The following is a 12,385-nucleotide window of genomic DNA, read 5'->3' as shown; positions in this document are numbered from 1 at the left end:
ATTTCAGGTAATCGACTCTGTGGAAATACCAAGGAGAGGGGGGGATAGACTCCTAATGCTTAAGAAACTGGAAATGAAGTGGATTCATAAATTGGACACAATCTGGCCCGAGGTCTGAATAGGGAATACACCCCTGCAAGCTTTATTTTTTAGGTAATTACGTTGATCCTGTATATACATACAATGATGTTACATATTGCATGTTATAAATTTGTCTAATCAAATGCTTTTAACCAAATACTCTCTTTTTTATCTAAGGTTATTAAAGATCGGCATAGAACACCCTGAGTGCTGACAACGCATCTGACATATCATTAAGTGTCTCAGAAAAGTGCTGAGTACGATATGCAGAGTGAGTCTTACTGGCGCCTCAGGTATGCTAGATCATATAACTATACAATTTTGTTCACAAGATTAACTTTTGATTTTTTTGAGACAATTGGACATTAATTGGGACATTTATATGGACTTTTTTTCCTTTTTTATTCTTTGTATTTTTTCACTGGACTATTACAAATTTTCAGATTGTATATAACATCCCTGTGATGTCACGAGGAAAGGGTGGGGCATGGACTCTCACACCCCTTGCTCTCACTTTAAAAGGAATGGACATGGTGTAACACATGGCTTGATAAAGGGCCAGGTGGGCCCGAAACGTTGCCTAATTGTATGCAGGGCCGCCATCAGGGGGGGACAGGGGGGACAAGCGTACCGGGCCCGGGCATGAAGGGGGGCCCGGCAGCGCTGCATTTTTTTGAAGATCCGGGCCCCCCTTACGAGCGCCCGAGCCGTACGTCTTGCCTCTTCAGTGCCGAATGCGGAAGTGCCGAAAAGCCGAAGCCGATGCGACGAAAAGACCCGAAGTCACGGAAAAAGCCGAAGTCCCGAAGTCACGAAGCGCCGAAAAGACCCGAAGTCACGAAAACAGCCGAAGCCGAAGTCCTGAAGCAGCGCAAAGACCCGAAGTCACGAAAACAGCCGAAGCCGAAGTCCTGAAGCGGTGAAAAGACCCGAAGTCACGAAAGGAGGCGAAGTTGAAGTACTGAAGCCATGAGTTCAATTCTACTGAACACCAATTTGTGTTTTTTTTTTTTTTTAATCCCCTGGCCACCAATGTATTATTTTAATATTCTATAGGCCCCTGCCACCAATCTTTTTTTTAAAACTTTTGTTTTTGGGGCCCCAATTTTTTTTTTAACTCGTAAGGGGCCCCTTGCCACCATTGTTTTTTTTGGGTTTTTTTTTTAAAAAAAAAATAAATTTTGTTTTTGGTGGCCCCAAATTTTTTTAACTTGTAAGGGGGCCCCTGCCACCAGTTTTTTTTTTTTTTCAAAAAAAAATTATTTTTTTTTTAAATTTTTTTTGGGGCCCCAATTTGTTTTTAACTTGTAAGGGGGCCCCTGCCACCATTTTTTTTTTTTTCAAAAAAAATTTTTTTTTTCCAAATTTTTTTTTTGGGGCCCCAATTTGTTTTTAACTTATAAGGGGGCCCCTGCCGCCAATGTTTTTTTTTTTTTCAAAAAAAAATTAATTTTTTTTCAAATTTTTTTTGGGGCCCCAATTTGTTTTTAACTTATAAGGGGGCCCCTGCCGCCAATGTTTTTTTTTTTTTTCAAAAAAAAATTTATTTTTTTTCAAATTTTTTTTTGGTGCCCCAATTTGTTTTTAACTTAGAAGGGGGCCCCTGCCACCAATGTTTGTTTATTTTTTAGTTTTTTTTACATTTTTTTTTGCCCCAAGTTTTTTTTAACAGGGGGCCCCTGCCACCAATGTTTTTAAAAAAAAAAAATTTTAATTTTTTTTTTTTGGGGCCCCAATTTTTTTTATAAGGGGGCCCTGACCATCAATAGCTTTTTACAACTTGTGTGGGGGGGGGTTACTTTTTTAGCGCTGATGTCTGTGTGGTCTTTTAACTGCGATGTGGGCGGGATATGGGGCGGAGCTTGGTCGTCAGTGTGGGCGGGGCCCAGGGGGCCCCAAAAATTTTGTTGTACGGGGCCCCGTGATTTCTAATGGCGGCCCTGATTGTATGATGTGGGCTTAATAAATTTTGGTGCACTTTTGCAACTTGAACACAGTGTGCTGCTGGTTCCTTTCTACATGTTATTATGACCCAGTGACAGGAGTGGGTCCTCCAGTTACAACACCTGACACTACAAGAAGTGTGTATCAGTAAGGTGAGCGCTCCACATTTACAGGTGTATGCAATGTAAATGATGTGTCAGAGGAAGAATGGCTGCTGGGTAAAAGCTGATGTTTGTTTTAGGAAAACGTGATGGAGCTGTAGAACAGAGGGGATATATGCAGAACAAATTATGCAGTTTTACAGAGGGGGGGGGGATATGCCCATCTTATATACATGCTAGGAGACTGTAGAGTTTACTTGTCCTTTTTTTTTTTTGTATATATATTTTTATTTTTACTTGCAGAAACAATACAAGGAAATCAGGACAAAAGAAAATATACATAGTCACGGTTCAAGGACTGCAACCACTGGACGATTTCCAGCTTGCAGAAGTGTATGATCTCTGGAACTTTCACATTTTTGAACCATGTAACAATTAACAATAAACAAATATAAAGAAAAGCCTTTACATGTACCGTCATTTTGGGAGTAGCGCAAATCTAAGGGTAGGGAGGTCATACAAATCTGGCATCAGAGTGGGCATGGGGTAAACATAACAAGGATATAAGGCTAGTTTTGGTATCATCACTTGCTAGTATGTCTATTACTACCACTACTACTACGTCATCCCTTCTGTCCTGGGAAAAGAGTGTTATTAGTGGGGCAATATATTTCGATAAGTCATCCATGGTGTCCAGACTTTGTGGAAGTGTGATTGTGTTGCTGTCCGTGAACTAGTCATTCTTTCTAAGACCAGCATGTTATCCATTTTGGTCTTGACCATATGGAAGTCCAGGTTCGGAGATTTCCAAGAGGATGCTATGACTTGCTTCGAGGCCGAGAAGATATGAGTGATTAGCTTCCTTAAATGTTTGTTACCTCCTGGGACTCTCTTACTTGTCCTTTTTAACCTTTAGTATGTTACAGAACAGCTCATTCTAAGCAGCTTTACAATCTGCCTTCGTTTCTTTTTTTATAGCTTTTTTTCAATTTGATGCATTTTTTTGCTCTTTCCAGCTTTGAAATGGGGGACTGACATGAAGTCTAAAAAATAAAGGCTATGAAAGACTACAATGCTACTGCTTCTTTTTATGACTCTTCTTTCTATTCCAGTCTCGTGATTTCAATAAGGAAAGGATCACAGTGCAATGCATTGTGGGTTATGTAGTTCTGTAGTCTGTAAGCTGTGGAGAAGTTGTTACAATCAGTGTTTAGTCCCTCCTTCCCTGCCAGGATTTCAAATGTTGCAGAAAAATACGGGCCGCCCCCTGAGATCGTAAGATTCACTGTGCACACATACAAACCACATGTAAGGTCACATGAGCCAATTAACAGACAGAGTTCTGCCTTTTGCTTCTTCACTTCTTCCTGTTACAGTTAGAGCTGCAGTATTTCTGGTCAGGTGATCTCTGAGGCAGCACACAGACCATCACAAAATGGTGGTTCAAGGTAATATTTATGTAAATATATATTCCAGTTTTGTAAGATTCTTTAATATGTCATTCAATTTGATATAAACTGTGGCTTAAGTATTCATTTTGGGGGTATAGTTTTCCTTTAAAGGTGAGCAACCCCTTTAATATCCACATCAAGTCACAGACTAAAATGTACAGACATCAGAATGTGCCTCTCGTGTACAAAGCAATAATTCCCCAGAAGCTACTTGCACAATGTTGTCTGTTGGAAGCATTTCTAAAGACATGATTTATTGAATATACATGCGATAGAAACACCCTAACCAGTGCCAGCTTTAAATATGTTGAGTATTAACTTACAGATGCCGTAATTATGCTCAAAGTGCTTTATTTGCATGATAGTTAAGTGCCTTGGTTTTTTTTTTGGGTTTTTTTAAAGGAGCAAGCACAGCGATCAATTTCCTGATTTGGCCACCCCATGTGCAAACTCGACCTCTCAATGCTATTTTCAAACCTGCACAATATGCTATTGGGCAGACCATTGCCCCCCATACACAGGATAGGAAATGATAACTTGGTCTGGTGAAGCGAAGGGCGCGCTTCTTTCAACCTGTGTATGGCCACTTTAAAGGAAAACTATATCCCCCAAACAATGTAGGTCTCTATAAAGAGATATTGCATAAAACAGCTCATATGTAAAACCCTACTTCATGTAAACCATTTTCATAATAATATAATTTTCTAGTAGTATGTGCCATTGGGTAAACATAAATAGAAAACTGCCATTTTAAAAAACAAGGGCCGTCCCCTGGGATTGTACGATTCACGGTGCACACATACATACCAAACAAACCATACTTGTTAGGTCTCATGAGCCAATTAACAGATAGAGTTGTGTCTTTTGCTTCCACGCTTCTTCCTGTTACAGTTAGAGCTGCAGTATTTCTGGTCAGGTGGTCTCTTCCTGTTACAGTTAGAGCTGCAGTATTTCTGGTCAGGTGATCTCTGAGGCAGCACACAGACCATCACGAAATGGTGGCTCAAGGCAAGAGACGTAAAAGGACAATACTTACTTAAAGGAGAAGGAAAGGTTAAAACTAAGTAAGCCTTATCAGAAAGGTCCATCTAAATATACCAGTAAACACCCCAAGTAATGTTGCTTTGAGTCCCCTGTCAAAAGAAATACTGCATTTCTTTTCTTCTATTGTATACACATGGGCTTCTGTATCAGACTTCCTGCCTTCAGCTTAAACCTCATTGCCCTGGGCAAGAGCATGCTCAGTTTGCTCCTCTCTCCCCCCTCCCTTCTCTACTGTAATCTGAGCCCATAGCAGGGAGAGACTCAGGCAGGAAGTGATGTCACACCATGTTAATACTGCAGCTCCTATCCTAAACAAACAAGAGAGTTTCTAGAGCTTTTTATGGTAAAACATTCTACAGAATAAATATAGCATTCTAGCTTGCACTATTGCAGCTAATATATTGGCAATAAAATGCCTCCGTAGCTTTCCTTCTCCTTTAAATATATATTCCAGTTTGAGAAGATTCTTTGAAATGCCACTTAATATGATATAAACTATCTGTTGCTTAAGTCTTCATTTTGGGGGTATAGTTTTCCTTTAACTCTCAGCCGTCCATGACATAAATGGTATTTCCCGACAGCCACAAGTTAAACATTTGTAGTCTACATCATGGTACATTTAAATGAAAACTATACCCCCAAAATTAATACTTAAGCAACAGTTGCCCTTTTACATCTCTTGCCTTGAGCCACCATTTTGTGATGGTCTGTGTGCTGCCTCAGAGATCAGCTGACCAAAAATACTGCAGCTCTAACTGTAACAGGAAGAAGTGTGGAAGCAAAAGACAGATCTGTTAATTGGCTCATGTGACCTAACATGTATGGTTTGTTGGTATGTTTGTGTTCACAGTGAATCGTACAATCCCAGGGGGCAGTCCTTATTTTTTAAAATGGCAATTTATATTTATGATTACCCAATGGTACATACTACTAGAAAAGTATATTATTATGAAAATGGTTATTTACATGAAGCAGTATTTTACACAAGAGCTGTTTTATGCAATATCTTTTTATAGAGACCTACATTGGTTGGGGGTATAGATTTCCTTTAACCAAACTATATGTAAAGTGTAAGGAACTGGTGGATAAACTGTGGTGCCACGTTGGTATCTTCCAATAGCTGTTAGGTGAGTGACAGGTTACTTAGCCCGTGTAAAGGGGAATCCATTTCCCCTTGGAAACATCACTTCCTGCACTAGACGACAGCTCTGTGAGAAGGATGTGATGTGTGCACAAATCCACAAGCCTAAAAATCTCTAATCATAAATATACCCGGAAACGTGTGTCAATTTAATTTGCAACGTCCTTTTTTTCAGTCATTGCTTCTATTATACTGAATCATCCCCCGCACGCTATAGGGTTATGATAAAGACTTTATATTGATAAACATGATTGGCTACAAATACCAAGAACCCTATTTGGTTTTTAAGGCAACTTCTGGACACATTCAGTCCCAGGGTATTGTGGGATATTGAGGTTGTACTTTTTCTCTAGTGCCTTAGGGACAAATCTTCCACCCAGGAAGTGGTAGCGCCCATTGAAGTGCACGGCTGATTTTTTGGGAGCAGTCAGCGAAATAAGCATGTCGGGCTGTATCCCCTCTGAGTTCCCCTTCTCCACGTCCCATCCTGAAAAAGATGAATGTGCCAAAACCTTAAAAAAGGCAGACATACAAAAAAATGCATTTGTCTATGTATTGTTATAAGTAGCATAGGAATTCAACCCCATTGTAACTTATGTATACAGTATGTCTCACCCTGAAAATGTTTGTAGAACTACTGTGGGCCTAATTAAATTATTTACCCAGAATGCCCTTGGTTTAATTGGGGCAAAGGTAATTTTTAGGTATAAATATGAACACATGGTAATGATCTTTGTACACTTGATAAAGGGTATTGACCCAAAACATGTTGTTTAACCTGTAATAAAGGTTTTGCAGAGATTCTGCTGGAGTTCTCCTTCCTTTTTTATTTTTGATTTACTGGTGCAGTATTTATATCTTTCACTTACAGCACTTATGCTATAAAGCTATCTAGAGGAGTGATGTATCATGCATGGCTGTTTATTGAAGCAAGACTAAGTTATATTTGGCATTTTGATCACCACGGTGCCGTGGAAGTTAACATATCCTTTCCCACTTGTTGTTGGGTTTTCCATACCTGATGGAATGTCCACACTTGCGATGGGTACAGTGACGCGCTTCAAAGTACTCAGAATATTCCCAAAGGGCTCTCGCACGGCCCCTTTAAAGCTGAATCCAAAAATGGCATCCACAACCAGGTTATAGGCTCCATCGATTACTTCGGGCTGAAAAGCACATGGGTGTTACTATATTATAGATTATTACCATAGAACTCTACTTCCTGAAAAGGCCAAGTCGATACTGGTTTCTACACTCCTGATATCAAAACTCATTACAAATATACCTCACGTGGAAACTCTGAGAGAAATGGAATGTCCATTTTCTGACACTGCGTTGTTAGGTTTTCAAATAACGTCTTGTTTGGGCGCTTCGGGTAATGTATAGCTGGTTCATAGCCCTTTTGGGAGACAATTGATACAGTGTTAAACAGGCAGGAGTTAATAGATTTTGTATAATATGGTTATATCACCCTTTCACAAAGTACAAAAGAACTTACAAAAAGCTTGAGGTGTCGGGCACAGACCAGACCATCTCCTCCGTTGTTCCCAGGACCACACACCACCAATACCGTTGGCAAGTTTGATGTGAATGAACTGACTGGATAGGCCTATAGATAATGGAAACCAATTTAATAGATGTTATAAAAACTTTGGAGTCTTCAGATAAAACGGCGTATGTTTTTCATATGACTACTGAACAGCAGCCTATTGGAATCATCCTTGATGTGAAATGACCCATAACACCCCATATGCTTACACTAAATTCCAGACTAAATTGTACTATTTGCTAAACATACCCACGTGCCAGCAGGCTGCACTAAGGGGGTTATTTATTAAAGTCCAAAAGCAAAAAACAAGAAAATATAGTTTGTTTTTTTTTACTGTAAAATCCGAATTTTTAGTAAAACAAACTCCAATTTTTCAGAATTTATTATACCAAAAACGGATAAAGTCTGAATCTGAAAATACGGCATCTCAGACCTGCAAAGGTTGTACAGGTATGGGATCCATTATCTGGGAAACCCGTTATCCAGAAAGTTTTAAATTATGGAAAGGCCGTCTCCCATAGACTCCATTTTACCGAAACAAAGATATAATTAATCCTTATTGGAGGTAAAACCAGCCTATTCGGTTTATTTAATGTTTACATGATTTTCTTGTAGACTTAAGGTATGAAGATCCAAACTACAGAAAGATCTGTTATCCGAAAAACCCCAGGTCCTGAGCATTCTGGATAACAGGTCCCATACCTGTATATAAATCAATGGGAGAAGTCCCGAAGATATCCTGATCTGCGCTGGGTTTTGTGCAATAATGCAAAGATTTTGTGGTTTTCGGGCAAAAATCTAAAAAAATTCATACGATCCAGTTTTTCATGATTTATTCGAGTTTTTCCTGCACACTAATTTTTCCAAAAAAGTTTATTAATAAATAGGGATGCACCGAATCCACTATTTTGGATTCGGCCGAACCCCCGAATCTTTTGTGAAAGATTCACCTGAATACTGACTGGAATCCTAATTTGCGTATGCAAATTAGGGGTGGGAAGGGGAAAAAAATTTTACTTCCTTGTTTTGTGAAAAAGTCACACGATTTCCCTCCCCGTCCTAATTTTCATATGCAAATTAGGATTCGGTTCGGCCGGTCAGAAGGATTTGGCTGAATCCGAATCCTGCTGAAAAAGGCTGAATCCTGGCCGAATCCTGAACCAAATCCTGGATTCGGTGCATCCCTATTAATAAATAAGGGTAAAAAAATCAGTGCGGATTTGGTCGAAGTATATTTCAGAAAATAATGAGATCATTTGGGATTTTGATAAATCACTTCCTATGAGTCAGGTGCAGCAGCTTCTTGTGAAAGACAGGGCAACACTGTCGAGTGCAAACAGAGGAGTAAACGGTTACCTTGGTTATAGCGACAGCGCAGCTAAGTCCTGCTAGTTCCATGAGTTGGTCAACACTGAACTTATATTCATTAAACAGCTCTTCATCCACTGCCTGGGCTTCCTCCTGACTGATAAACAAATGTGGGTGTGAGATTAGGGGGTACATTGTCCATTACCATTACCTGATATCAAATTCCAGCACAGAACTGGATGGACCAATAAAAGCTGCTGACTTGTCCCCTCCAGAATCTACAGCTTGTCAGCCCATATACGAGGCTCTTGCCCAATCGATATATTGCCAAAAATTGGGTAGCTATTGATTGGCCAGGTTTCAAATTCCTTTTTATCAATGATCCACGTCAATAGATTAATGCAGTCCTCTCCCAACGACAGGACCAAATGATTGGATTGTCCAGATTCGGTGCTCACTGTTGGTGGCCAAATCAAGTTAAAGGGGTGGTTCACCTTTAAGGTAACTTTTATTATGTAATAGAACGGCCAATTCTAACAAACTTTTCAATTGGTCTTCATTATTTAGAGTTTTATAGTCATTTGCCTTTTTCTTCAGACTCTTTGCAGCTTTCAAATGGGCGTCACTGACTCCCTTCTAAAAAAACAAATGCTACAAATATTGTTATTGTTACTTTTTATTACTGATCCTTCTATTCAGGCCTCTCCTATTCATATCAATGCATGGTTGCTAGAGTAATTTGGACCCTAGTTACCAGATTGGTTAAGATGCAAATTGAAGAGCTGCTGAATAAAAAGTTAAATAACTCAAAAACCTTCAATAATAAAAAATGAAAACAAATTGCAAATTGTCTCACAATATCCCTCTCTCAGAGGTGAACAACCTCTTTAATGACCCACTCAATTTTGTTAAAGGAGAACTAAAGCTTAACTAAAGCAGTAGGTAGAAATGTTATACATGATGTTTTGTGTTTCTGTACCAGCCCAAGGCAACCACAGCCCTTTAGCAGTAAAGATCTGTGTCTCCAAAGATGCCCCAGTAGCTCCCCATCTTCTTTTCTGCTGATTCACTGCACATGCTCTGTGCTGCTGTCACTTACTGAGCTTAGGGACCCACTCACAATATACAGTACACATAGAATAGAAATGTCACAATATAAGGCTGATTAGTAATTAATACAGATAATTACTACATGGCAGCACAGAAACCAGTGCAATTAGCATCAGAATTGAATAATCAGCAAACCTGTAGCATCAGCTTATATTACAGGGGAAGCTCATTTTCTGATGGATTATTAGTGACGAGCCCTAAGCTTAGCTTCTCAACAGCCAATCAGAGCCCACTGAGCATGTGAGTGTCACAGACACTTTCCAAGATGGTGACCCCCTGTGACAAGTTTGAAGTCCTGGATCATTGCTGCTATTGACAAGCTCAAACTTTAGCCTCGTGCAATAAGTTCACTATATAAAATATGCCATTTTTGCCACATTCATTTTTAGGGGTTAGTTCTCCTTAAAACAAGGGGATCTTATTATGTATCCCCAGCTTGATTCCCTAAAAGAGCACTGGCCATGCAGTGTTTACATTATGTAGGCCATAATAATTTGTATAAAAATGATCCGGCCCATGGGCCTCCTGTTAGACAGCCCTGCTCTAAAGTAAAGCAATAGGGAGGTATAAGCCTGCAGACTGTCTCACTGTGTATGTGCAGGGGGACAGGTCTGTAATATTTACATCCAGAAATAAAATGATTGCTTTAATTGTAAGTTTCTTCATTGTGACAATATGTCCCTCAGCGTCTCATTAGTAAAGCATTCTGAAATGACTGGGTAAATACATGAGGATTGGGAAGGGAGGGGCTGGACATCCCCAAATTGTTAAAGAATGGTTTATGAGCATCTGATTAATCTCAGCTTTCTCCATTAAAAGGGAACTCTAACAACGTTTTTATTTTTGGATAATGTAATGCTAAGAAAGCTTTAAAATGTATTCATTTAGATATGTTTGCTTCATTCAGCCAAGGAAAATTAAAAGTTGTCATGAGTTCTTAAATTCGTTTTCCCACAATTCCCTTCTGTGCGTGAGTTACCCACAATTCCCTCCTGGTATCCCCTCTCCACTCTATTGACTGTGTGTGTGGATTACCCACAATTCCCTCCTGGTATCCCCTCTCCACTCTATTGACTGTGTATGGATTACCCACAATTCCCTTCTGGTATCCCCTGTCCACTCTATTAACTGTGTGTGGGTTACCCACAATGCCCTTCTGCACTGGTTACCTCAGATATTTCAGACCCCCTGCCATGTTGGCTGACCCACTTCTGTAGTGTCTGCACCCAGAGCTTCCGTCTCCTGCCAGTCCCTGACCCCGCGCACACGTCTCGCCAAGGGCTCCAACTTGCGCTACCCGTGCGCCCAGTCGTGTACCCCCGACCAGCAGGCCCAAGCTAAACAGAGTGCGGAGCCCGTACATCCGGAAACTGTCAAGCACCACTTCCGGTATATAGAAAAAGAGTGCGTTCCAAGGTGAGACGGTTATGCGCCTGCGTGATTTAAAAAATTAGAGGCGCATGCGCGGTATGGTTGATTCTCATTGGCTGCAGATTTGTCAGGCGAGGCCTAGTGATGTTATTGCAAGAATGCTGCTTGTTCAGTCACGTAGTAGCAGATTAGCAAAGCAATAGCTTTCAGTCACGAGTAAAGGGGTTGTTCACCTGTAAATTACCTGTTGAGTGCAATTCTGAGACAATTTTTAATTTGTCTTCATTTTTACTGTTTGAGGCTTTATGAATTTATGTTTTATGTTCAGCATTTCTCCAGTTTGGAATGTTGGCAGCTATCTGGTTGCTAGGGTCCACATTAACCTAACAACCAGGCAGTGGTTTGGAAGAGAGGTAGTAGTATGAATAGAGGAGGGCCTAAATAGAAAAATAAGTAATAGAAAGAAACAGAAGCCTTGCAGGGAATTGTGTATTGGCTGCTGGGGTCAGTGACCCCATTTGAAAATTAGAGTTAAAAAGGAAAACAAATAATTCAAAAGCTATAAAAAAAGAGCAATTGAAAAGTTGCTTGACCATTCATCATCGGGCTGAATAAAAACGAATCACTGATTGGTTGCTATGGGTTACTGCCCAGGTGCAAATTTTCCCAGTGTCTATAAAGGAGCCCCAGGGAGTGAAGATCAAGGACTGCAAATGGAAATCAGGGACAAATGGCACAATCAGACAGATTTAAAAAGAGTATTGATGCACCAAATCCACTATTCTGGATTCGGCCGAACCAAATCCTAATTTGCATATGCAAATTAGGGGTGGGAAGGGGAAAACATTTTTTACTTCATTGTTTTGTGACAAAAAATCACACAGTTTCTATCCCTACCCCTAATTTGCATATGCAAACTAGGATTCGGTTCGGCCGGGCAGAAGGATTCAACCAAATCTGAATCCTGCTAAAAAAAAGGCCGAATGCCAAATCGAATCCTGGATTCGGTGCAACCCTAAAAAAGAGACTGGCAATAGTTTGAATTTATGATGGCATTTCCAATAACAAATACCAGGGGCTATCCACAATGAGCCCGACTTTTAATTTGGTAATTTCTCAGCATTTATTTGTGTATGTGACCTGGGTTCTGTTGGAAAATAAATAAAGAACATCAGAATGGGATTCTAATAAATAAGCCATGGCATTTAAAGCAAAATAGATATTTTTTTTTAATAATAACACAGTCATAGAGTCATACATTGATATCCCCTTTATAGTTTTTGTT

General features: G+C 39.9%; 1 protein-coding gene across 1 annotated transcript; it reads right to left on the bottom strand.

Moving 5' to 3' along the window:
* Positions 1–5,981: 5,981 nt before the first annotated feature.
* On the bottom strand, positions 5,982–11,133 carry naxe.L (NAD(P)HX epimerasen L homeolog). Its single transcript, XM_018231444.2, has 6 exons — positions 10,899–11,133; positions 8,668–8,776; positions 7,261–7,371; positions 7,048–7,161; positions 6,781–6,928; positions 5,982–6,249 (listed from the first exon to the last, which is right to left on the bottom strand). The coding sequence occupies exons 1-6, from the start codon at positions 11,090–11,092 to the stop codon at positions 6,047–6,049; spliced, it is 879 nt and encodes a 292-aa protein (XP_018086933.1). The 5' UTR covers positions 11,093–11,133; the 3' UTR covers positions 5,982–6,046.
* Between the last annotated feature and the right edge of the window lie 1,252 nt (positions 11,134–12,385).

The sequence above is a fragment of the Xenopus laevis genome, chromosome 8L (assembly GCF_017654675.1).
Source record: "Xenopus laevis strain J_2021 chromosome 8L, Xenopus_laevis_v10.1, whole genome shotgun sequence".
Classification (NCBI taxonomy): Eukaryota; Metazoa; Chordata; class Amphibia; order Anura; family Pipidae; genus Xenopus; species Xenopus laevis.
The sequence above is the reverse complement of the archived record's forward strand: the minus strand, read 5'-3'. Positions and strand labels throughout refer to the sequence as shown.